The sequence below is a fragment of the Rhea americana genome, unplaced genomic scaffold, assembly GCF_003343005.1.
Source record: "Rhea americana isolate MKP2758 unplaced genomic scaffold, rheAme1 scaffold_35, whole genome shotgun sequence".
In the NCBI taxonomy this organism is placed as follows: Eukaryota; Metazoa; Chordata; class Aves; order Rheiformes; family Rheidae; genus Rhea; species Rhea americana.
Genome location: NW_028186479.1, coordinates 4,393,244 through 4,420,555, shown reverse-complemented (window position 1 = coordinate 4,420,555; position 27,312 = coordinate 4,393,244). Strand labels below are relative to the sequence as shown.

The following is a 27,312-nucleotide window of genomic DNA, read 5'->3' as shown; positions in this document are numbered from 1 at the left end:
CTGCGTTGGCCAAGGGAGGAAGTCTGTAACAAGTTTTTTTTACATGCTCCTGCATGATTGGTAAGGTGCCTTGGTTTCCACACCCTTTCCTACTTTCTGATCGATGGTTTTACCCTCCTGGGAGCTGAACTCAGAATTGGGGCGTTTGCAAGGCAGCGCATACAGTTCTGGTTTTGTATCCAGCTGAACTTAAGATTAATCATTCCACAAGTGCAAGGTGCTGGGTTTCTAGGCAGAACTGGAACTGAGAGACAGAACTTGGTAGCAAGAGAGGTTTTAAAAGAAGAAGAAAAAAAATAAATAAAATAAAAGATGGTGTAGGGATGGGCTGGCAGGTCTCCAAAAGTAGGTTTTCAACCACAAATCTCCGTTGATTTCTCTACCTGTATGTAGTACAGACAATAACTTATCTACAAAAATTTAAGTAAAAATATTAATGCAATGCAACACCTCTRTACTTCTTTTTATTTCAAATATAATCTTGTCAGTCCAGGTTTTTCCCAAGTTACGGTTACATCTGAAGTTGGAACCACATACTTCTCTCCTAAGCATCTACCTAGCTGAGAAATGCTACTGATGGAAAAATTCAGCCTTTAGATCACTGGAGCATGTAAACACATATCTGTTCAAAGTCTTACTAGCTATAATGCATCAAATCTAATTTTTCTGAAAACAGGTTTCCTTACCTTCAATTCTGCATGGCCTTACAGCAGATTTCAGCAGTATTTAGTACGGAGGTGTTGCATAACCCTCCTCTTTTCTGCATACTAAGGGATTTTTGAAAATTTGCCTAAACCTCTGGTTTTACAGCATTCTGGATACAAAGCGAAACACGGATACAAGGAGTTGGAAAGCTGAAAGGAGGTGACAGTTGTCCACATATTACAAAGGATTTTTAATATCAGAGCTAAGTGATGCTGGGCTGCAGTCTTCACCTGAAAAAGGGTATTTAAGAACTAAACTTGCTTTAGGAGAAGATTCAGTACTTAGCACTTGAGATACACTTAGCTTGCACGGACTCCAAATGAAATGTGAAAACCAAAAATGTTTACTGTAGTGTGAAGAATTTTACATTAATTTTGAGAATAGATACACAAGCTGTGGTAGGGACAAAATACAACAGGACTGCAAAAACATAGAATAGAAAATACTTTGGGCAATACTAAAATTCCCATCAAATTAACAATATAAACTGACATTTTAGATAAAATGGTGCTTTCAGAAATGCTTAGCTACCAAAACTTAAAGAGTCCTAGGATTTTTACTACCACTTACTAGCATAATTACCAGATACTACTACTGCCTAACAGCTGCTGGCAAAACATGCCCGTGCCCTTTCTAGTTTTATTGAACACTTTTCGCTAGGGCATACTAAAATCTCAAGTCCCTTTAACAATTATAAAACCCCACACAGTACAATCTACAGAGCAATTTAAGAACACATGGTCAGTCTACACTGGCAATTTCTTTTCTTCATGCATATTCTAAGGGTGACTCCCTTATCGTAACTGTCCTGAACACATCTATGACTCCCATTTTCGAGCAATAACACTTAAAGTGCTGAAAAATAATACTTCACTTCTGAGGGGAGGGGAAGGGCAAGGGGCCAATCAACTCTTTTTGGTCACTGGAATCACCCTTAGAGTCCAAGCCAGACTTCATCAGGTGGCTAGAAAGGGCCTATGACTGCTGGGTGTTACCATCCCGCTTCTCTCTCTTCTGCTAGGTTTTAAAGGCATGACTAATCTTTATCCTTTCTGTGAGCACCAAGGGAAGAGTGAAGGCTTTTAGACCCASACATGCAACAGCTTTCCTGTATACAAAATATTTCTACAGTTTCAGCATAATACAGACAAATACAGATGTTCAAAGAATATGCCACTTACACTCAAAAGATCCACTGTATCTAAAGAGCATTTCATTCTACAAAACTGAAGCCAAACTGCTCACTGCAAATGTCTGGCTTAGATTTCAGACCTCTACTGGCATGAATTTACACAGGAACATTACTCGTTATTGCTTCAGCCAGGCTGCTACAAAACATTTTACAAAGTCTGTGAAATACGAGCACAGCTTAAACGTTTGACAACTCGTTTGGCCTACAAAGGATTTACTGAATAAAAACTTCAGCCCTCAACATTAATTAGACTTCTTAGTGCAGTTTTAAATTCTTAGAGTAAACGCTTAAGATTTGGCATGTATTATTGGCACAATGTTCTTCAGACACTTAGAAGTTCATGTATAAATATTTATACTCCCATTAATCAGGATAGGGCACAAGAAGGACTCAGCCAATCTGGGCAGCTTTTCTGCCTGCGCATATTCCCTCTTTGATTTTCATGCACTGAAGGGAGAGCTGCTTCATTCGGTTATCCAAAGCCAGCCCCTCAGTGGAGCTGCTCCTGTTGCTGCTCCTATTCTTGTTCACTCTGTCGCTTGTCTTGTTCTCAGCCCCTTCTGCCCTATCCCCTGCAAAGAAAGGATTAAACTAGATGTTAAACCCAGGTTTCATTCTGCAATTTAAGGTTCAAGCAGGTGCCTCTGCAGCTTCCTTTGCCAAAGGGTACAAAATTATAGGAGCAGGAGCAAGATGTAAGGTAACCGAAGTTGGCCTTCCAAGCTGCACTCATCTTGCGCACTGCATCAGCAAATTACAGTGTAAACAGACAAACTGGAGTACACAAGAGCAGTGGTAATCCTCTAGTCTGAATTTGTCAGCAAAGGCTTGCACAGCCACTGCATTAAGAGAGTCCTTTTGGCACCTTATTGATTTGTTCTGGAAAGCAGGATATTCAGCAAGCAGGACAGCAATTAAAAGAAATAAACAAACTGAGCTTTTCCTTAAAATAAMCATACCATCAGAATCCCACCGATCATTTAGTTCCTCTAATCCCATTGCTGCACTGAGACAAAACTGGGGAACCTCCCCAGCTAGCAGACGAATAGTTAAGAAGATTTTAAATGTCATCGTTACTGTGGGACGAGGATGTTGGAGAACTGCCTTCCTCAAGGAGGCGGCCAGTGGGTCAGAGCTCAGCGGGCTGGCAGTACGCCTAGGGCAGCTGAGAGGGTTTGCCTGCTCCCTTTATAAAGCTGAAAAACATTGGCCCAGGGCGTATCCAGCTGTGCGTACCTCGTTCAGCTTCACACTCGGGGGACGATGCCCCGCTGCATTCGCTTCGAGGCCCTAGGACAGGAAAGGCCATCCCAAACTCGGAGAGGGAGACCGGGCTGGGCAGATCCAGGCTTCCAGGTCGCGTCGCGGGAGGAAACTGAGCGGGCAGCTCGCAGGGGCTCGTGGGACCAGAGCTGAAGCTGGACACCGACTGAGTTTCTGAATCCTCTTCGGATACAAAGCTGCTGCCATTGTCATCCTCAAACACTTCCGAAGCCACTGCAATGTTTAAGGAATACTCCAATTAGCAAACCTATCTCCTCTTTCCAGGGGATTTCAGCTACTCAGTTTTGCATCTTCTCTACACACATGCACTGCTRTCCCACTCTAGCAGTTTGCCCCCTTGCAAAGCCTTAACCCAGTATTTGACGAGTAGATCCCGGAGCCTTGATTCTGCACCATTGCCAGTTAGAAGCTCTGAGGAACAGCAGACCCGACATGATCTGCCCTGCAGCACCAAATCAATAGCTACTAACTCCTTATCCTAAGACACTCTTGTTTTTTTTTTTTTTTTTTTTTACTGTTCCTTGCTGCTGCCTGCTCGCCTGGCCTTGCTCACATGTTACCTTCTGTGTCACAGTCCACTGTGCCCATCTCAGCCAGCAACACCTCAATCCCACCCAAGATTCCTGGTTGTTTACAGCACTGATCAGAAAGCAGATGTGGCTGCGTGGGGAGGACTACTTCCACCTTACCTTCCCGCTTTTACAGTCAAAATCCCACATGAACTCCTAAGATCTTCTTTTGGATGAGGATCACTAAATGTCAACAATTATTTTAAAAAAAATAATCCACATAAATCATTCTCCTTGCTTATGTTCACTTACACGTGAAATTCTAGTTAGAGCAAACCAAGACCAAACTGTCCAGCTAGATTAAGCTGGAGGCTCTTTGTTAGGAACGCGAGGAGGAATTACTTAATATTACATTAAACATTAATACAGGTTCCATTTTGTGTAATACATATGGTGTAGATTTTATTAAAAACCAATGTTTAGAGTCTGCACTTACTGCAGGACGGGGACCTATGAACCAAAGACTTCTGCCCCCAAGTAGTCCCACTGGGATAAAAAAGTTGCTTATGTGCATCAGCCTTTGCACAACGAAAGCGTGTGCTGGCACTACATAGGTTTGAAGATGTCCCACAAATAGTAAGACATTTATAATGACCTGAGGTTTTCTTACACTTCCTTGCAATACCTACTACTGTCAGAGAAGCTCAGAACCAACTTGAAAGAAGAGTGAGAGCAAATAGCAGCGTTAACAACAAAAAGGCTTAAAGGAAAAGTTTCACAGTAGTTCTGTTATCTCCGCAGCCTGGGATTCATGTGCACCACTCAGACACGAAGGGGGCAAAGAGAGGCAGCTACCATCACAGTTATTTCAGAGATTTCAGCCTTTTTCTACTTTATGAACTACATTGCAGAACTCACCTAAAGGCTTCAGAAGATAAAATGGATAATCAGCACTATCCACCTCCCCGATGCCTCCTCTGGGGCATTTTGTGCTTGGAGACGGTTTGTGGTGGTTTCATTTTTAATGTCAAATCCAAGCTTCACAATGACCCTTCCTCTCGCTTGCTGTGTTTTATCAGTATACAGAGAACAATTCAGATAACTTGCAGGGGGTAAAAGCAAAACAGGTGGAGCAAAAAAAGATGTTCTAAGTTGCAGCAGTGCTTTGATTGTCACCAGTTAGCCTAGAGTAAACACTAATTACAGCTTATTTATTACCACCAAAGCTTGCTGTACCACACAAGAGCACCTGCTAGGCCATAAAAAACAACCACCACCACACTCCTGCTGAATGCTGAAGTGTTTTAGTTAACTCCAACAGACAGAAATCAAAACAGAAAGAGGCTTTGGTAGAAAACCCCTACATGTTCAGCTCTGCTGAAACCTCCTCAGATCAGCTGGCCCAGACACCATACTCACTACRGCAAAGGGGCTTTAGCACACCATGCAAAAACTCATGGTGCTCTAGAGGACCTAAAGCCACCCCAGGCCTGCCCCCAGCTCCCACTACGCAGCGGGGCTGCACTGCAAGCAGGCCCACAGGGCCCCCGTGCTGGTGTCTACTGGGCATTGCTGGGAGGGTGAAGGCACTGGGATCATGCAATTCCAAACTCCTGCAACCGTGACCTAGASTCACTCCTGCAGAAATGGAGCTGAAATACAAATTGAACTGGGATTTGTAGGTCTGGACTGTGAGCAAATAATTTCTGCAAGGCGGGGGGGGGAGGGAGGAAGCATCTGGGCCACAATCAATTTCAATCTATTTTCTTTCTCCCAGAGCAGGACAGAAGTAAATTCACAACACTACAGACTGCTCCAGTCTTTGCGACTCAAACTCCCCACATACCACTGGTTATCTAGGCTGGCAGCTCACTCAGGTGCTGCCATCACCCAAGGAAGACGCGTCTTGCACAGAGCCCCAGTACCTGGCCTTAACATATTGCAGCTTCTTCRCTTCCCTTGCTTGAAGCACAAGTGCTGTGCTAAAATCAACATATTGAGAAGAGTTCCCACAGCGTGGAGGAGCTCATCCTTATACCACTCTACGCAATGCCACACGTTTCTATACGAGCACCATTAGTCCCCTTGCCGTGGGCCCAGGACTGCACATACACGTGCTGATCCAAAAAGGCCTGTTTCCAAACCAGTACTGCTACCTCAGCCCAGCTGGCTACATGATCTACTACAGCCTGCAACCACCCCTACCAAAACTCACTAACAGCAGCATCATTGGCTTAAAAAGTAGGAGCATGCTTTTAAATGGATTAATTCTACTCCTTTCATACACCACTCTATGAGCAACGGCAGCAATGCAAAGGCAACAGCTGATTCACTTCAAATCATTGCCCTTTCCTTTGAAACTGGCTATCAAAAGCACAATAAACTGTAAAAACTGGAAGTGTAATGAGTTAACCACAGCCACACAACAACCAAGCTGCAGCGCGCTCACAGCAGTTTTCATCTCGGCATCTCCTAYGATGCTCCCGGGATACTCCCTGGCTCAGGAGTGCTCTGTACTCACCTGAGATGGTATCTGACTCCAGTTTACTTGCAGACAGGTCTTCCACAGAGGTATTGCTCCCTTCAGCACCCACACCACATCCTCGTGGTCCCATGGCAGTGGACCGTCTCCTCTCATGAATCTCATCTGAGATCATCTCCAGGTTTTTCAAAGCAGTCTTATACTCTCCCTTTGCCAGGGCCAGTTTTGCTTGCAGGTCATCCACCGTTTTCTTCAATTGCTAGCAAGGAAAAGTGGTATCAGATGTGCTTTCATCAGGAACAGCGTGGAAGGACCGTATTCAGTCCTCCATTAAGCACCAGCTGATTTAGCTGYGTGCAAGCAAGCTAGCACCAACCAACGCTGGCATCCAGGCGATYGAGGGTTCGTAAACCGAGGGCAGCCCAGTAAAAGCAGAAGTGATGGAAAAGAAAAAGCAGCACAGGAAACCATGGGAGTTGGGGCTGGAGTTACAGCTGGGGCACGGCAGTCGCTCCCAAGCCTCGGCGCAGAGCAGGCACCGTCCCGTTAACACGTGCGATCTCTCGCTACGCTCTGACCGCTTACTGAAGTGACTGAACGAGCAGAGCAAGGAGACAGAAACAGCAGCCACCGCGGAGCCTTTTGACTGGCTCTTAACGCTTTGGGGACGTACAGGGATGTTTGGCACTTCTGCAATAGCYGCTCGCACGCGCCTGGGCCACACAGGCTCACGCTGTGCAGCCCCCACCGAGGGCCCGCGAGGCCCTGGCCTGCAGGACGTCCCACCAGCGGGGCGAAGCCTCGCTCTCCTCCGAGCGCCGAACCATCGCTTCGCGGGCACTGCAGAGAGCATTTCACTCCAGAAAGCAGCAAGCTTCACGCCCCGAGGGCCGTAATACAGCAGTTTCTGTACCCCCGGGCACAACCCCGCTCCTAGGAGCGCTGCACGCCCTCTTCCCCAAGGGGCACAGGTAAAACGCTCCCTGGGGAAAGAGAGCTGAATCTAGATGTYTCAACTCCATTTTATGCCACCCATTAAAGGCAATCTCTGCCTGCCAGGGCACAGTCTTTTGTAYTGTATTTCACATGACCGCCCTGCGCCGGGAGGGCGCTGAGCAGCTGCCATAGGGAAGCACCTAGGCTGCAAACAGTGGTTCCCTGCCCGCAGAAAAGGGGGATTTCTGGAAAGACGTCCTGAGTCAGAAGGGATTACTGGGAGCGCTGTGCTGGCACCCAGCCCAGGATGGACAGGAGCTGGGCCACGTGCAGGGGCTGTTGAGCATGGCCCTGGGGGGGGAGGCAAGACAGAGGGGCAGGGGGCACYGGGGCAGCCCCAGCCTGGATCCCGKGCAAGAAAAGGYGCATCCCATRGTCTCTGTGGCTTGCAAAGAGCTGTTGCACCTTCCTTTGAACTCCGAGGTGCCAGGCTCCCAAGCTTTTTCCCCCTGCACAGCAAACCTGCTCCCRATAGCTGGGCAAAGGCCACATGCAACAAAAGCCACTCAAACAGAAAGACCGTATGGGATAATCCACACCGATTCTCACATCTGAATTTTTAACGCTACTTTGSTCTCCCACCTCTGGCAGCTCCAAGAGGAAGGGCAGCTACAGCAGATGGGTGGCATCACACACGCAGCTGCCCTGTCTGCTCTGGAGCCACCACACCCCACGAGGTGCCACGCTGTACAGAGGCACTGGCTAAACATCCTTGCGCTCAGCAGAGTGCAGTGTAGAGATGCCCAAAAYGCCCAGCAAGCCCGCAGCTGCTGACATTCAGCCACAAGCCCAAGCCCAGGCTTGACATCCTGTTTCTTCCAAACCCCAAAAGTGAAGCTCACGTCAGAGTGATATTTGARTACTACGAGCAGGTTATTTGCTCTGTTAATTCACCCAGCCAGTGAGCCGAGAAGAGCAGGCCAAGCACAGTTAAGCAGCCAGAACCACTCACCACGGAGGAGCRGAAAAGAAAAGAAAAAGAAAAGAAGAAAAAAGAAAAGATCCAGAGACTTCATAAAATACAAGAGGCAAAAACCGTGTGCGCTCAGTTCTGGTAGCGAGCAGCAGGGTACAAACAGGGCATTGGAGCCCTCCAACTTCACACGAGGAAGCAAAGCCTCTCAGGCTTTTATCTTTAAAATGTGCTGAGAAAATTGCTCAAGATGAGAGGTTTTGAATGCAATTGGTTTTGTACAGAAATGCGACAAAARTTATTCTCGAAGCACTTTACATTTAATTTCAATATTTGCCATAAGCAGTAGAGAGTTTCAGATGCATCTGAACTACATACGTACCTCTAGCTGGACGTAGTACTTTGCCTTGAGTTCAAAATAAGGCCTGTGGAAAAACAAAAAACAATTGGTTACAACTGCTGGGACCAAACACAGAGTGCTGGAGTGGGAGTTGGGAGTGGGAATGCTCTTCTTAACGTTAACGTAGCTATTTTAAGTTTCACTGTAATCCTGGGACTACTGATCTAGATCGTAAAACACCTACGTGTGCTCCCACTTGCTTGTTTTTTTTCCCTGCCCTCTGATGTATCTGTTTCTCATGGGTGTCTTGGCCTAAGCACTRTTGTCAAAATTCCAGTTTTTGCAGTTGACAACAAAATTCCTTCAGGCTTAGATTCTGCAAGATATTTTAAAATAACAAGCTTCAGGCATGAGCATCCTCTCTGTATCTAATCTAATTTTAGAGCTCCGAACACATGTGAATTCTCTGCAGAATCTGAGCCTTTCACTTCTCCATGTTCAGATTTTGGGGGTAGAGCAGCAGTTCCTTGGGGTTTTTCCAGAGAAGGAGAGAGGACGAAGGGAGCTTCGGAGTGCCAAAGGCTCAGCATTTCCCTCCAGCTGCACAGYTCTCCCATAGTTTGCTCGGACACAGAGACCAGCGTTACACCCAGCCCATTTCCCACTTACAGGCAACAGGTTGCAGGGTAACAGGGACACAGAAGGCACAATACAAAGCCCAGAAACCATGTTCCAGCTTCAAAGCTTCRAAGACTGCAAGCCAGCATCACCTGATGTGATGCTGGGAAGCACCAAGAGCAGTGATTTGTAACTGGGCTTGCTGCCCTCCTTACCTTTTGGAAGCTCCCCTGAAAAGTACAGGAGAGATGAGCAATCAGATACGTTCTTACGTGAAACACAGTGTTAGTCATCCTCTTTGCATTTCCACCCTGAGAGCAAGCCTTTTCTGAGGAAGTAACATCACCTTCCCCTGCTCGGCATCCCACCACAGCTGCGTTTCGGGTTGTGCACAAGAACTCAAGAACTTGAAACTGTGGCTCTCCAGTCCTATGCATGCACTTTGAGGGGTTGAATTCAATATACAGTATATACAGTCCTTAGGGTTTCCTTGCAACCAAGTTACTTCATAGCTTCTATTCTTGACTCAACCTCCCTACCACTAGCAGTGTGTGTGTGTGTGTGTGTGTGTGTGTGTGTGTGTGTGTGTGTGTATACATGTAAAAACACATACACATGCACTTTGGAGTGAGCACCTTCACAGCCAACAGGCAAGAAAGATGCCATCATATTCCTCTAAGCCAAGAAAAAGATGCCAACACATGGGAGTCCAAATCAAAGCACTCTTCCTCATCCTCCACTAACAACCTGTCAYATGTCTGAAGCCAGGCCTGAACACCAGAAAGTGAGGCACTAGCAGGGTAGGGATTTGCACCTCCACGGGCCACTTCACTCGCTTTCATCTCCAGTCCAGTAGTTACTGAAACCARGTACATGATGCACCAGGACTGGGCTATCGTTACGTTGCTGAGAGTGGTGCCCTAGGTCGCCAGCGATCTAAGCCCATGACGTTGTGCTTTAAAGCAAAGTGCTTTTTAAGTAGTTGACAGAAAGACTGAAAGGCACTTCACCCAACTCATCAGAGCAGAAAGTTACTTCCAAAAGCTGCCCAAGACAGGCCTGTTTGCTATCCTGCAGCACTGAGGTACTGAGCCGTAAGATCTGGCAAATGTTAAGAACATGCAGCCGTATGCACATTTATAGCTTGCAAGAGAATAAGGAAAACAAATARAAAAGAACAGAATTTTACAATTAATCAAAATTAAATTAAATTTTAAATTTAAATTTAAAGAAAGAAAGAACACAATAATCCCATCCAGTCAGCAACTTAATAGGGCAAATCATCTAAACAGCTTCCTTCTAGTCTCTTCTAGACTTATTATTTTCAAGTAGTAGGGCTGCAAGCATCTTAGTCCACACTGAAGTGCAGAGCAATCACAGTCAGTTTTTGCATGGAAAAAAGTAACTCCTGCGTGTCTACCGAGGGCTCAGGCAGAGGGGCTGGACACCACAACCCTGAAAGCTCCAGCTCTTGCTGCAAACTCTCCCCAAGAAGGAGGACAACAGAGCAGTGTGATGGTTTACTTCAAGAAAAGCAGCTAGTAGCCAGCACCTCCTTGCTGGACATAATGAAGACAGCGGCTGGGGCACCACGCTCAGCACCATCGTCTCTATAAAAAGGCAGGCAGGAACCACTGACAAGTTATCCGGGTCTTCAGAACAGTTTATGTTTTGTTTTAAGGAAGGCACTCCTGGCAGCCGACCCGTTTCTCAAATACTGCTGTTATCTGGAGGAGTCTGTCATTTAGTGATCTGTTGGATGATGTTTCTCGCAGCTCCTGTGCAGTGCTGGACATACGGCACGAAGCTCGCTCTGTGAACCCTCAGAAAACACAGCACAGCATTTCAGGAAAACACGCTGCGATACTGTTCTAGCAAAACCGTGGATCTTCCTTGAAAAATGCTAATCCTTTCTTGCATTGAGCCAGACACCAATCAAATCTGATTTTTAGTTGACTGCTTTGTCCAAAAAGTCATTTCTAAATGGAGGGATTAAAAGCTAAAATACAGTGAGCAGACTTTTTTTTCTTTTTTTTAAGACAAGCTACAATGTGGAAATAAAAAGAAAAAAGACTAAGAAATACAGGGAGGATTAAGGACAGATTGTAAACAGGGCTGGAATTTTAAATRGGTTATGAGCAAAAAGCTGTTTCACTTCTCTGCAACAGAGCAAAACTGCACATCAAATGCACACAGAGTAGTGACACTTGCTGCTTAGCTATGCTGTCTGAAGTGTGTTTTCTGCCTCAAGAAYAGCTCTTGCATGACTTTGCTCTAGCAGCTCTGGGAAGTAAGCAAGTCTGCCATGCAGCATGCTACTCTGATGCAGTCTCGCATCTTTTCAGGTTTCTGTCACCTGCCTTGTTTGTTTTCTAACTAAAAGTAAGAACTACAACAAAAAAATCCAAAGCTGCAAAATATCAGCAACGAGAGCTCTGCAGTTCTGCAATGTACAGGCAGCATCTATCCCCCTACAAGCAGACTTCACCTTTAAACTCATTTCCAAATATAAGACCTACTTTGATTTGTTGATGGCTCTTTTCAGCTTCTTCTCCAGCTGTTTCATCCGTCCCATGGCAGCATTGTATTTGGCTGCAGTCTCCTTGTGAACCAACTCGCTCCTCGTTTTGGTTTGTTCTGCCTCCATGACCTTCAAGAAAGAAAATATAGGTTGAGTGGCAAGCCACAACAATCTGCTTTGTATCATTTTAACGAACAGCATCCTCATAATCTCCTCAATCAGCTTATCGCAGCAATGAGATGGAAAAAGAAAAAAATAATTGTTTTCAGCAAACCTACTTAAAAAAAAATCTCTCTTGAAAGGAACAGCAATATACCAGGCTTGCAAGTGCTACATTAATTATTACAGTGGTGCTACAGCTTCTTGTTTAATATCCCTTAGGAAAGGGCTCAGAAAAGYCTCGAATTTTAGGATCATCCCTCTTTGAACACAGCTAGATATTCAGGATTGGAACAGCGCTAGCAGAAATCACTCAGTTACATTTAGCAGTGTTATTTCTGTCCCTCCTGCCTCTCTCCCGGCAGCCCCCTCTTTCCAGCTGGGAGCCTGAAGGCTGCTCAGCACCCGGCACTGCGCTGCCGTCCCCTGGCTCTAGCAAAATGAAAAAGGGCTGAAAAACCAACCACAGAAGGCTGGGAAAACGGCTTTGCTCTTAAAACAGTCAGCATGCCCCAAATCACAGTTTTCAATGTCAAAAACAAGCAGTGCTTCAAGCCATGAGCCAACAGCCAYGGCAGCCAGGGAGAGGACTTACTAGTTTAAAGTAAGAGTAGCAGTGATACCTCTCTCTATTGATCCAAATGTGTCTGGCAATACAGAGAAAGCAGGCAATTTCCAGGCTTCCTCTCCTGTGACTCTGAAGCTTATGAAAAATGGCAGGATTTGATTTTTTTCCAGATATCTCAGCAACAAAACCAAATACTCAAAAACTTCAATGCAAATTACTCCAGCTCTCTTCCATTGCTTGGGTTATTCCAGACCAGAACAGAAGGTGATGTCTACACTCTCAGATCCAGACAGAGAGAAAAGTCAAAGTACCTAATTTTTAAATAATCTCACATAACGCCCTAATTTCATGAGACTGTCTTAGCCCTCAGGCTGAACTAAACACAGCAAAGAGCACAGTCAACTCACACTTGCTTGGCACATCATGCTGCTCAGGAAAACTGGGGCGTCATCCTTTTCAATGCCTAAATAAAACCATGAAACTGCTACATGCCAAACCCAAACAGTATCAGCACCAACTAAAAGCTCTGGCTGCCACAACTGGAAGCCACGTTTTGCTCATTGGAGCACACCACGTGCTATGAAACAAAGCAGCTGCTACAAAACTTTAAACCTACAAAGGTTTACAAAAGCTCTTTTGATTAGATGTAAAATAATTCACTCAATTCCAACACCCTTCAGCTGTTGTTATAAACAAATAAGCCTCCCAATTTTGAAGAAAGGTCAAAAAGGCCTATTAGATTCATAGCAGACTCTCTCTCGCACCTTGAAAACAAGCTGCAGCCTCTCATTTCGAACAACTGCTAGGAAGCTAGGATGATGCAATGACTTTTTCCCTAGTGAACTATGTCAGACAAGACTGGTTTTTGTATAGACGTGTTTTATATTAAAATACAGTCTCCAAGGACAACACAGAAGTGGGTTTGCCTTCTCTGTAGAGTGGCAAGGAAATCGCAATTTAAAAATGCTGGAAGCTACAAAATACTGGTGTGGCTGGAATTTGCCGATTCTCAATTGTATGTCAATCYTTCCCATGCATTCTTGGGGCAAAACCAGCACAGGCTTTGATGTCTACCACACAGTAAGCACCAGTCATACAAGCAGCAGAATCATAACACAAGTTAGGTGTCTGGCATCAYGCTGATCTTGCAAATCTCTCCTATTAAGCATCATAAAAGTCCCTTCACTCTGCAAAACTGGGGTTTGAGGATGACAGATTGTAATCACCTCAATACGCCCCCATTTTTTTACCCTTTCTGGAAAGAAGGGGRAAAAAAAAAGCTGTATACTTCATCCTTTTAATTTTAGAAATCAGTGATGTAAGGAGAACAATCTCCCCTCAGTCTTTGTTTTCTTAAGAGCCTTCCGTCATTGTGTTGATATTATCTGCACGAGCCCAAGGGGAGGCCAGGAACTGCCTGTACCCTTCTCTGGAGACAGCAGCTCAAGGTGCATTCGCTGGGCTGAGGACAAAGATGCAATTCTGCAAAATCTGTAAGATCCCTCCAYGGATGTATCTCTGCAGGCATCCTCGGCGTTCCCAATTTACTGCCRAGACGCATGTAGTGTTTCACATGGACAAGAGGAACAAAGAGCGATCACCCACTCCCTCACAAAGGCCAAAACAGCCTTTAAATAGAGAAGTTGTCAGTCAGCACAGATGGAAATAGGCTTGCAAACCCTCCCTACCCGTCACCTAACTCATGATCCCACCTCCACACCTATCAAGTTCAGCATAACGTCGCAGTTCAACGCTAAGGAAACAAAACCACTGCCCGAGTAGCTTTGTGTCTGTGCCTTCCAAGAAACCTGCACAGTCTGGGATCAAAAATGGACTCTGTGCAAAATTTCAGTAATAACACAGATGCAAAAGAAAAATGTATCTGTGAGATTTAACAAAGCAGACTGCTCTAGCCAAAGAATTACTCTGTAGATCTGTTTCCTTTTCCAAATATTTTCCAAATATTAAATCGATGGCTCTTGTAGAGGAAGAATTAGAAATAAAGGAGGTAAGACAGACAACGCAACATCAGCATACAAGGATAGAATCAATAATATAAGGGATAAAGATATTGGGAGGGGAGCATAAAAACCACACKGAGATTTATTTTCAGAGTGAATAGAGGGAGAGATTAGGGTAGGGAAGGTTGTAGATATTTTTTTTTTTTTTCCATAGCTTTTTTCCCCTTCCTTTTCCTCCAAGTGTTGCATGTGCAGGAAGTATCACTTCTCTCTGCATCACGAAAGTACCCACGCGTTTTACACTGACAGATGGCACTTCATAGCATAATATCAAAGGGAGCTTCACCAGCCAAATTAAACCAAGAGGCAGCATGCATCCTCCCTTTTTGCTCTCCCCTCACCTCTTCCTTTTAAAAATGCCTCATGATCAAGAGCCAAAACRTTTCTTCTCCCTGCCAGAATTTATGAACATATCTCAGGGAAGACAGTAAAAGCAGARCCTTTTAAAGACTGCATCAGCAATTAAAAATTATCATTAGTCTCCCTTGAAATTCATGCAGGCTCTTCCCCTCTACTCCAGCTCATCTCAGACTCAAGGTAATACATTTGTCAGTGCTTTTTTGTACACATTTCTATACAAGAATGATTTTCTACAGGAGTATTACAGCTGAGATCCCTGCCCTCCATCCTGCCAGAACTCTGTTTTTTGGCCCTTTTATAGCCCTGCTCCCTGTGCCACAAACTACAATATCATAATTTAAACTCAGCTACTAGCAAATACATCATTCTTGCACTTCCCAAAAAACTTCTCCTAAATTTTAAAGACAAACTGCAATTTCCTAACACACTGCTGAGTCAATGTCTTTCAATGAACAGCACTTTTCTTCTCCAAGCAGCTTAAGGGAAAGTAAAGGTAGRTCAGATACCCTGTCTGCATGCAAGTTGTACGTCTACTTTTCCATCATACTCGACAGAGGTTCCTCTTGCAAAGARCATCCAAACCTGGTCACGTGAACTGTTCTTGAGACGCCATATGCTTATTGACCAGATCTCCTTTGACTAAAATGCAAGTTTAGGCATCCAACTCAGATRTACATAGCAACACTTGAGACAACAAAATTTAAACAGCTCAGCCTCAGCTTAAGTGTCATTATACCATCTCAGACATCTAGGAGGACGGGCAGGAATTTACCCAAAAGTACAGATGACGTTAACAGCAGAGGTGGGTAAAGAAGTTGCCCGCTCACAGGACCGCACCACAGTCCTGTGCTYTTCTTTGGTCAACACGAAGCTCAAATGTAGACACTTACAGGAATTAGKTGCATCTCCACAGGCAGGTAGACATCCAGCTCCTACTTAGGCACCCAGCTTCCTTTGCTTTCATTGGAAACAAAGCTCAAAATACRAGGTGAAAAAGCTCTCAAGTGACCGGCTGCACTCCCTACACCCGCTTGTGCTGGTCTTGCCTGCTTGGTGAATAAAAGCATCTTCCACATGTCATGCTTCCAAACTATTCAGGATAGGCAAAATTGCAAAAACTCTCCTATTTTTTAATAAGTTTAATTGGACAATTTGCCATTTCAGTGGCTATAAAAGCCTTGTTTACAGTCTCTTGTTATAGATTGTCACATTAAAAATAATGGTATTAGCAGCTTTTCCATCTATGAAGAAATCGAAAAGCAGTGCCAACATGCAATCCTTATCTCTGTTTCCTCCCACGAGGGTCAGCAAACAGTGTTTCTTGTTTAGTATGCTAGAAGTCCAGTCTTTGTCCACATCTGTTAGGGCAAAAGCAGAAGTAACTTGGCAATATTCCCATACACGCCTGCGTAAAAGAGAGATGTCTCATTTGTTGTCTTGCCTCCCCTTTTCCCTTATGCACTTTGCTTGCATTGCTTGTCAACTGCCAAGCTCCTTTAGGGCTCAGAATTGTTCCAAGTTTCAGACAAATTTAATAGGGCCTTTTACCTCTCCCTAAGAATAGCAAATAAGAACACTTGCTTGTGTTGACATTTCTACCAAAATAGAAACAAATGAATAAGTAACCCAATTCTGACATTTGGCGCAGAGATGCTTTTCTGCATTCGATTCAATGCCATGCAAAGCATAATGCAAGATTATTCTCTGTCCACTACCTCTGTCATTTACAAATAAACACTAAAAAGCTAGCAAAGCCAAAAAAAGATTTGCGCAACTGATATGTAGAAACTTTCTGCAATAGTGATTTTGTATGCGAAAGTGGAGAAATATCTGGTTTTTTTTAGATGCCTACCTTAAGACACATTAGTGATAGTTAGGAATTTCTGATGTAAATAATAGTTAATGATCTGAGTTAACAGAAACATTGTGACAACTGGCAAGAATTTTTATCTAKTAGAGCTTGTCCTCTCATCTGCTTTCATGCATACCTTAGTAGGGAAAGATGATGTTTCCCGCTTCTTCAGCCCCCAGTTGTTTTCTTTACCTCGCTGAACACTAAGCACATCATCACTAACTGCATACACTGAAACCAAGAAAATACTCTCTCTGCTCCTGAAAAGTCACAAAATCCCAKCCGGCACTTCAAGCAAACTGATACTAGGTGTTCACTCAGGATTTCCAAGAGTCTAATGGTACTTGTATTTTTTTATCCTTGGTTAGCTCTGGCCTTAGCCTTGAGATTCCCAGTATAGACAGTGGAAACCAGGAAACAAACTTCAGTGCACATCTTTCAAAACCCACTGTATCCTAGAAAGGTGTAAACATGCATTTTCTGGGAACTGGGTTTATCCAGACTATTTTAAGCATCAGGAAGGGAGATGAGAGTAACACTTTTTCCATTGAAAAAACTCTCAGCTGGTCTATGCAATTCAGCACCACATCCTGTGCCCAGGCGAACTGACATCCGAAAGGTTCCTATTTACTGTTCAGCTGTAGCTGAGATTCAAACAAGAGTTTGAATCGCTTCTCTGACAAACAAATACTCTGCATTCAGAGAGGATACGTACAGACCTCACCAGCACAACTCCACCAAATAATGCAGGCAGTTTCGCAGAGCGGTCGTCATCGTGTATCCTCAATGAGCAGCTCTGCACATCTCAGGTATATACCCACCACAGGCTGCTAGGGAAGGGTTAGGCATGGCAGAAAGCCACTGGGATCCCCTAGAGATATCCAAGGGAAAGAGGAATCTGTTTGAAATCTCTAAGCTGCTGGTATTTCTTCCCTGACCCACCCTCGCAGGAAACCTTTAGTATCCTCGATGATTAACTATTTATTGGCCTACAATTTGTTGTCATTATTGCTGTCCATCAAAGAAATACCAAGAACACCAAAATACATGTTGCTCCTTTCTACCAAGCTTCCAAACATTTTCAGATCCTCCTTCTCCTCTCCCATGTTTATTTGCCCACAAGCCACGCACCGCCTCTACTCTGGCCCAAAGGCTGTACGATACACCAGGCTGCAGGCCCAGCAGATAGAGGCTTGGGGGTTTTCCTGCAAAAAGGTAGCAGCCACTGCCAAAGCGCCGCTTTCTCTCAGGCTGTCCCACCAACACTGTTTCTCAACCTCCATCACTAGATACATAGTTCAGACTGAACACTTGTTTCCTCAGGCCTGGAGGGAGAAAAGTCAAGCAAAACAACRGCATACTTCATTAGCTGAGCTAGAGAGAGGCTGCCGGTATGTTGTTGCTATCACTTCCCATCAGACCTCTGCAGTTCAGAGGTCAGCAGCTCTCAGCAGTGCTTCCAGTCTTCTCTCCTATCCACTCAAAATCAAAAACTCTTTATGCATTTCTTGATGTTGCTCATATCAGAGAGAGGTAACAGCTAGGAAAAAAATGACAGCTGATGGTATCCAGGCACAACAGGGACAAGGTGGGGCTCCCTTCGGAAACTCACAACAGATGCTATCAGATCTGCAAACACCTGATGGCAACAAGGACAACAACATAAGCAATACTGTGTGCGAGTTTTTTTCCTTTTTGGGGGTGAGGGAGGGAGGTTATTAAGTAATTTTATATGCAGAATATGTACAATATATAATATGCATAACATATATATTGCACACACCAGCTTTCCCACCTCTCCCTACATAGCCAACACTCTTTTTATTCCCTGTTTCATCATCTGGCAGCTGTTTTTTTTTCTAATTCATTCTGAAATAGAGTCTGTCTTATAACCGAGAAGCTTCTCCCACAGAACAGAGCTACCACATYGAGGACCACAAGACGGTAAGAGCGCTGTACTGCATGCTCACTGTATTTGCAATAGCAAGTTCAGCTTTACTGGCGTACCAAGGGAACGCTGACAAGAACAAAGGTTTTTAACTTCAATTTTTGGTTCTTTCATGTTAAAAAAAATAGTAACAACCTTTCTTCACTCTTTTAGAATGCAAGAAAAAGAAGAGACAAGGTAAATGACAGAAAAATTCTTCCTGACAGCTGCTAAATGAGTACTGCCTTTCATTATTACATGGTGTGCCTTTTCTTTAGATTTTGGAAGACTTTACAAAGGAAGTAAGACCCTGTCTAAACTTGAAARTTAATTCAGCATACAGCAGTGTGCAAGCTCAAAAGGCTTAAAATTACATTGCTGCATAATTCTACATGTGAACACACACTGCAGGATGAAAGTGCCTCATTTAACTTACTCCATGATGAGAACAGGTTATACTAAAATTGAAATATACCCCTCTTATTCCACAATAAGCATTTCCATAATGCATCTATGCAGAAACAGCTATCCCTATGCAATTATTCTGGAATAACTCCAAATGCAGATATGCCTTATTGCATCGTTATTCTTATTTTGTAGATAGTTGTTTTTTTCCTTAAGAGAAAAACTCCACACACTACTAAGCACAGTCAGATACAAAACCATAATTGTCCCAGTAGTCTAAGGCCAAATTGTTTAATTCTAAGCTTCGTTAYTGCTCATAGCTTCATTACCTACAGGTCATGTGTCTGGGAACACGTGCAAAAATTTGGTCCTTCAGAAGTTCGCCTCAAATCTGTACTTATATTACCCTCTGAGTAGCATGGTTGAGCATCTCCTGCCAGGCAGAGTCAAACTGACGTTTGTCATCCTCCAGTAGCCTCTGCTCAGCAAGTGAAATGGTCTCCTTCGCCGCRCGCAGCACTTCAGTAGCTCTCTGGAAATCCTGAGTCGCTCTCTGAGCTTCCAGCTGTGCCTAAAAAAAGAAAAGTCAGRATTAAAGACAGAGGAACCCTCAGTCACGTTTACAAGATCTATCACACTAATGCAGGGACTTCAGAAGCCCCCACTCGGCATTACTGTTTCCCAACCTTTTGCTTAACAGTTATGTGTATAGCACACTTGCGGCATGTCAAGAACACGCTTGAGAACGGCACTCCATCCACTTAAAGTCAGGGAGGATTCGTAGCTGGTGCACCACTAACCACCCCGAAGACCAGTTTGGGGAGTATTACGCTACTACGAAGCATAACCCCAGTTTTGCGAGGCGGCGGCTCCCCGTGCTTCCGACGTCCCTGCAGCTCGCTGGGCCTGGGGCAGCGCAAGCGCAGCACGCGGCCGCGACGCGMCGCTGCACCGGCACAGGCCCTGCCACGGCCTTTGCAAGCTGCTGCTTCGTTTTGACAAAATAAGACCACCACCCGTTTTGAACGGTCTTTTAGGACAAGTCATGGGTACAAAAGCGTTTGTCTGCTTTTTTAAGTCAGATTCAAGATGTCTTCTCTTTTATAGTCACCACTGAATTAGCAGAGGTCTTAAAATCCAGGCTTTCAAACCTCCAGGTTTCAGGTTGTTCTCCTTTATCAGAAACTCTTAATTGAAGCCTTTGTAGTCATTTGGCACCTTTAAACTAAATCAGCTGACTACTGTGACTCCAGCGCCCTTTTTAGGGTAATGCATAAAAATACATTGTTTACCTGAAAGACAAAATCTTGTCCTGATCTTTTCTACACCAACTTTTTATATATATCATAGATTTCCATTTAAAAGCAGAAAAGTGGGTTTCGAGCTATTCTTCACTGAATGAAAAACCTTCAAATGCAGGCTTCACATTCAATTAATTGAAGGTCCAGCACAGGTGAAGACAGTTTTCAGCTTTACTTCAATGGTTTTTCTTTTTTAATGAGATGATCCAGTTTATACCTACTGGAAATGTCAGCTTTGACCAGACATGACTGACAGAGCAAAACAGTGAATACACGTTCACGTGCCATGACATATGGTGGAGGAGCCTGAGGCCGAAACAGGGGGAAAGACTCTGGCATACACAGCACAAAATGAAGGAGGATGAAGTCTTTTATCCGAGAAAGAGGTCTGAATGTGAAGAAATAGCAGTCACTCGGGAAGTAGTCAAAAACCTCTGCTCTGGAATGTGCAATAAGCCAAATAACAGTGCATTTTGCACACAGCTGCTGGCAACATGTCCTCAGTGCCAGCTGCAAATACCTYCACACTTCAGACACCCCAGTCATTTGTAAAGGTAATGAAAAAACCCTTTTCTCCCTCTTAGGGGTGTGTRTGTGGGTGTGTGTGTGTAAGGAATCACCTAATTTAAAAACAAAGCCTGAAAAGGAAATAAAGCATGCCAAGTTTCCTTTAAAATGTCCACAAATAACAGCAGCAACTTATTTCCCTTCTCTTATCACACAAAGAGATTTTTCATGCCAAAGCAGTTGTGGAAAATATGTCAGAGGGCCTTCATCTCTTAGCTAGGAAAAAAAAAAAAATCAAAATCAGAACAAGAGTAGTAATTTCCTCGCAGCCAAGCTCCTTGATGCACTTCCTTCTGAAGTGACCAGCGGTGCTTTGCACAGGAGAAAAGTTCATTGACCCATGCCCTCCTCAGCTTTCAGTCAGCTCCCACCTCGCTGCCCTGGCTAAAATATCCTGTACGAGCCAGATCATTAAAGTGCTAATTCCGAGGCAGGACTGCACTTATCGAAGCAGTAGTGTGCATGGGACCAATGTTGGTGGAATAAGCAGTGTTTAATACCATCATCCTGTTGCAAATAAATTTATTGTTAATATAGTCTGCTAGTAAGTCTGAGTAGAATAAAATCTCCCCGCTACTCCATTTATCAGCTGCCCGTTTCAAGTGAATTGATGCATTTTTATACATTCAGACACACCTGACTAATAAATACTTTAATTTAACCACTAATTACCATGACTCATGGTACCAGCAAGCACAGCCAGGCTTTCCAAGGATCTTCAAACCTGACTGAATTAAGCTTTTGACAAATGATAGAGCAGCATAAATCTTGGTCCCCGAAATACTCTCCATTGTTTACTGAAATTCACAACCTTCTTTCTCCTGTAAATTTGAGCTGCTTATAAAGAGGTCAAATGCAAATAAAAGGCAATTTTTTTCCCTACAAATAGGTTGAGATGGGATACAAAAGCAAAATAAATAAATAGATAAATCCAGTAACGGCTTGCACCACGTATTACAGAAGGGTGCCGAGGATGCGGAGAGGAAGAAACAGGGAGTAGACAGGACCGACTTTCAGGACAGACCCTGGAGGAGGGACCGCCAGGTTGCCAGCTCACCCACTACCTGGGGGCAAGAAGGCTTTCCAAGGCCAGACCTGGTCGGGTACCAGCTCCCCAGCCCTCCTGCTGTCAGAGGGGACCTGTCCCCACCAGCAGCTCCCTACAGCAGGAGGGTGGACTGGCGACACACGCTCCTGGCACACGCGGAGCCACCCCGGCATCTCTCAGCTTTCRACACCTCCAGCAGAAGCAGACCCCTGGGGCACCGTGAGCCCTGCTAGCAGAAGCACCGTTTTCTCACCGTAACTGCATCTGCACTGCAAAGTTTCTGGCACAGACACCTGGGTCAGGGATCAACACATCTAAGCCAGCTAAAGCCTGCAGAGCAGTAGAGGCTGAGTTACTAAATTCCCAAGGAAAACAACATTTACTGGGAGCTTGCAGAACCAGTAGCTGTTTTGATGATGMCCCTAAAGCTCAACTGGCTGTGCTGCAAGAAAATGTCTCTGCGATAAGAAACCCACAGGCTAAATTCACAGTTCAGCCAGATTTATAGTTGTTTGGTATCGCCAGCATCTGGACTTCGAGGACGTTGACAGCCAAAGCTGCAAACAGGCAGACCCACAATAGTGGCGAGACTCACTTTCATGCTCCATAACTGTATAGGAAAGTGGAAAATTCAAAACAAAAACTACCTAGGTACTCTCCCAGCTGTATTTGTTGAATGCTACTATGTAAKAGCAGTTTGAAAACACAGTTCTGGAATGCAAAATGCCTTTTGGTTTAGACAAAGGAGTTAGTTCAGATGACAATTTAGCTTCAACAGTTACCTGAAATCAGACAACAGCCTTTTATCTCAAACAATTCACCAAAAGCTAGGAAAAGAAAAAAAAATGGTTCTGTCAATGTGAAAAGGGATACTCGAGCACTTTTTAGTGCAGTTACTCAATAATTAGCGTTCATTTAAAACTCCCTCCAGCAGGCAGAAGTTGTTCTGCAATGTCATCAACAGCGGCTCCTCGTGCTCACAGGCTCCAGCCTGCAGACCACCCCGTTTGATGGAAGGGGCAGCACTCGTGCCCTGTGTTTGCTTTTCACGCTGGAGGGTAACAACAGGAGCTCACGTCCCCATGCAACCTCCTGACATTAYAGATGAATTTCTTTGTTACAGGCAGCGGCTATTTCTCTCTCAGAAGACCAGAATTCAAATCAGAATTCAAACAAAACCAGATTGTTTTGCTTTCAAGCATAAACTGGTGTTTGAGTCAGCAGAGGGGCAACATGAGGGAAAAAAAYGTGTCAGTAATCAAGACAAAAAGCTCCTAGAGAGGTCGGAGGCAAGTGGGATGTCAGCTTTCTGCCTGCCAGCGACGTAGCGGGTGCTTGATGGAGCTTATCCAGGATAAAAGTGAGCACGCCTTCTTCAAGAGGAGGAAGCCTCGACACCTGGAGCCTCGGGGAACCTGCGTCCCCAGCTGCCACGGGGACCCACAGCGAGTCATGCAGCTCTTGTGCCTGATCTTCAGTGCTTCATGCCGGGGAACTGAACCAAATGGCTTAACCACTGCAGACYCTTCCCCTATCAGCAGAAAAGGGGAAATGGGACCCTTCGGGAAATGCAATTAAGCGGGCACACAGGTTTCAGCTAAGGAGAATCCCACTGCCACAGGAGTCTCAGCTACTCGTCGTTTGTACAGAGCACTAATGCTGTGTGCTGCTGGGTCCATTCCTCCTCTGCACCCCGACGCTCTGCGAAAGATCTGCTCCAAACACATCTCTCACAGCATTAAATCTCTTCCATTCAATAAGCAGCRCACCTAAGCGCCCTACTCTGCCCATGCAGGCCGTCCTTCCCAGCTCTCCCCATGCCTAAGAGCATTTTCTCTCCCCTCTTTGCCACTATCTGCTCTGCACTTTTCCATGGAGACCTTCTCCTCTCGCTGTCTCACCTCCCACTGAAGGATCTCAGCTTCAGTGTGCCCAACCCAAACTCCCCTGCCAGCTCCCAAAGACTCAGAGGTGACTCGCAGAGCAACACTCACAGAAGCAGATGGACTGTTGTGACATTGTCTATAGGGCATTTTTTTAAAATAAATAATGCTGTAAAACTAAAGGCATACTGACAGGGTTGGTAATTACAAGTTGCTGACATAATGATGAAATTAGCTAAGTACTGACAGATCCTTTTTGCAGGAAAAAAGCTGCATCCTCACGCGCAGTTCTCCACGCAATCTACGCAGAGCCTCGTGCAGAAGGGAACTGAGCCCAACAGCTGGATGGTGCCTGTAGCTAATGATATGAAGCAAGWAACTCTACAGCAGTGATAAAAACACAAACAGCTAGAATGCAGCAAGGAGACAGAAGAAAACAAAATAGGCACTTTTTTTTACAGTCATTCTCCCAGAACTGGCAGCATCATATTTTACATGTTTTAGGGCCAGCACAGACACATCCTCTTGTCCATTTCCAAAGCAGAAAATCCTGTGCACTTCTCTTTAATTATGAAGTACAATATTCTGCTTAAACCACATAGCTTTTACCGCCCCAATCACCCCTACAGTTGTGCTTGCCCAACTGGATCTTTTTTTTTTTTTTGTCCTTCAATGTGTAGCTTGAATTTTTTGTATTAATATCAACCAAGACATATATTCCTCTCCCTCACTTCACAAAGTCTCCAACTTCTGCTTCTGCCTACCAAGTTATACGTGACAGTGCAGCACCACTCATACCAAACCACAGCAAAACTAGCTATTGCATTCCTCCAAGGTTAGCTGACATCTAAAAAAACCTCCTGGCAGGCACTGCCCAGCCTCTGATCTCTGAACACATGTGTGTGCAGCTGACAGCCCAGTCCTGGTGCCAACAGCCCAGTCCTGGTGCCAAACCCAGGCACAGCAGGTGTGTTTTGTGGGACGAGGCTGCTACAGAACTTCTCCCCTCAGCCAACCTTCTGCTCCAGAGGCCCAAATCACAAGTGCTGGTACATTCATGAGAAGGGCATTGCTAACACAGCTGGCAAATTTCCCATTTGATACGGTAGCCTGCAAAGCTTGGGTATTTTCAGGTATTTAAAAAAATGGCTTCTCATTTAGAATGAGGCAGGTKATCTCACCTCACCTCATACAGCCAATGAGTACAGTCATTTTAGTTCAGTATTTCTGTGCTTTTGCTAATAAAAGGTATTAATGACTTCTGTTTATAAAAATCACTGAAAGCTGGAGCATAAAGAGGACACAGCTGCCACACAGAGCAAGGCACCAGCAAGTCACATGCCGGCCCAAGGCCTTTGCTCTAAAAGACTCTTGTTYGTTACTATGAAACCAATGTCTTCCTTGCTCACTAATCTCTAAAGCAATAGTTTCATTGCTACCAGCAAGGACCGACTTGCTTACTACCAAATAGATAATGATTAACTGGCTCCCAGTCACACTCTTCAGGATTAAATACATTTCAGATGTTTTCATTCTGGCTATCTCCCATTCATTTAATAACACTACACTGTCAAGTTGGTATGTGCAGTATAACAGGGAACAAGTTTTAAAACAGGTACTTTCCTGCATCAGCTYCCTACCAGGGCTGCCATAACCCGCAGTACTGTCTTTGGGGTCCCTATAGCCAACTGCACTGCAACGCCACGCACGGGCTTCTCGCACAGATGAGGACAGCAGGATCACAACTCCTCAGCCATAGCAAATTTGTCCTGCTCACCACTGCACTAGATTCAGTCATGTATACACCTACATGGTGAAGGCAATAAGCACTCATTGCAGCATTTACAGTAACTACCGCTAAGCACTGCTATTTTAGCCCCAGTTTTCCTCAATCTGTTTCAAYGTAGCTGGCAGTAATAACAAGCAGAGCAACTCGCACGTCAACACAGGGGCCCAAAACATTCAATATCTTAACAACCATCTCAATACTGACCCAGCTGCACCCTCAGCACACCTGCAGATGATCTAAGTCAGAGGAGGTGGTTGAAAAGGCAAATGGCAGAGCATCAATCCAGAGAGACCTTGTGAAACTTGACTGGCCCAACAGAAACCTCCTGAGGTTCAAGAAGGAGAAGTGCAGCGTCCTGCACCTGAGGTAGAATAACCCATGATCAGTGCAGGCAGGAAGTTCAGCCTTGCTGAAAAGGACCTACRCATTACAGTGGCTGCTGGGATGACACAGTTGACATGAATAAGGCAAACGACATYCTCGGCTACACAAAGAGGACTATGGCCAGCAGACCACGAAAATGTATCATTCCCCACTACTCAGTGCTAGTGAGGCCACCCATCAAATACTGCATCCAATTTTGCCCCCCTCCCAGTTCAACRGGGATATCAAGACACTGTAGCAGGTCCAGGGGAGATCTACAAAAATGGTCAGGGGCCGAGAACCATGACCTACGAGGAAAGCTAAGGGATATGGGCTTGTTTAGTCTAATAAGGAGGCAGCTAAAGGTGATCTACTAGCTCCAAGCCAAAATTTAAAGGGGAGCTGCAAAGAGGAGAGAGTTAAACACTTCTCAGCAGTGCTGGATGGTTCAACACAGGGCAACAACCACAGACTGCAGCTTGGAGGCTCAGGTTGCACATTAAGAAAATCTGTTCTACTAGGAGGGTAGTAGAGCAGAGAGGTTATAAATGTCCATGCCTGGAGGTTAAGACCTGGTAAAGTGATCGTAAGGGCTCAGCTTTGAGCAAGAGGTTGGATCAGATGACTTCCAGAGATCTTCTCTGCAACCAGCATTTCTGTGAAGGAGGGGAAAGAAGTATTGCATTTCAAAAGATAGACATGTTCTATTTTCAAGAACATTTCTAAGAGAAAGAACCACCACAAGTTCCTGAAGCCAGATCCTATTCAAAAGCCATAAACCTTATTTTTCCACATTTTTTTTCTTACTGTTTGTCAAAAAAGGAACACAATTACAAAAATTTACCCTGATGCTGAGTATGTTTTCCTAGATTCTCAGATCCACACATTCATTTTCTCAAATAATCAGAACAGCAATTTTTTTAAAAAGGAATTATCTTCCCTGACCTTCCTTTCCCCTCTCCCTTCAAACTAAAAACCCATAGCCAAACCAGAACTGACAGTCGAATGACAGAAACCCCTTCTTGCTGTAAGCCATGTACAGATATTTATCAACAACTTACAAAATCCAGAGCCTCTGTAGTGACCTCATTTTGGCAGATCTATGAGACTTTGTGAGCTATATATTAATCTGTAATGATTGTCTGCATAACTGACAGTAAATGCAGTCTCTGTCAAGAGTCTGCAACACCCTGGTATTCTTTCAGCTGTTTAGTGAAAAGCTATAAAATTGTACAGAGGTTAAAATCTGCCTTTTCAAAAGCATATCTGAAGATTTTTATTTGGGTGGAGGAGGGGAAGAGGAGGGTGGGTAAGTCTTGCTAAAGCTTTTTGGAGCACAAATCATTTCCTCCCTGCTGCATAACCGACAAAATGCTTGTGGAGTACAGAGACCAGATGTCCCTTAGTCCCTGCTTTGGATTAGACATCTTGCTCTTGTGCTAGGCTTTTTGGTCCTGTTCATGCATCCATTCCTCTTCTTTTAAAAGCTGAACTGAGCTGACTCCTGGC

The 27,312-nt window shown here is 44.6% G+C and overlaps 1 protein-coding gene across 1 annotated transcript in view; it reads right to left on the bottom strand.

Annotated features, from left to right (window-relative positions):
* Window positions 1-1,025: 1,025 nt before the first annotated feature.
* SH3BP5 (SH3 domain binding protein 5) overlaps window positions 1,026-27,312 on the bottom strand; it is an 86,493-nt gene continuing 60,206 nt past the window's right edge. Inside the window, exons 7-12 of the mRNA XM_085311847.1 lie at window positions 19,259-19,423; window positions 11,559-11,689; window positions 8,464-8,506; window positions 6,212-6,431; window positions 3,134-3,394; window positions 1,026-2,469 (exon numbers count right to left, since the gene is read on the bottom strand). Coding sequence (XP_085167973.1) covers window positions 2,288-2,469; window positions 3,134-3,394; window positions 6,212-6,431; window positions 8,464-8,506; window positions 11,559-11,689; window positions 19,259-19,423 — 1,002 coding nt within the window. The 3' untranslated portion in view covers window positions 1,026-2,287. The remainder of the gene's footprint in view (window positions 2,470-3,133; window positions 3,395-6,211; window positions 6,432-8,463; window positions 8,507-11,558; window positions 11,690-19,258; window positions 19,424-27,312) is intronic.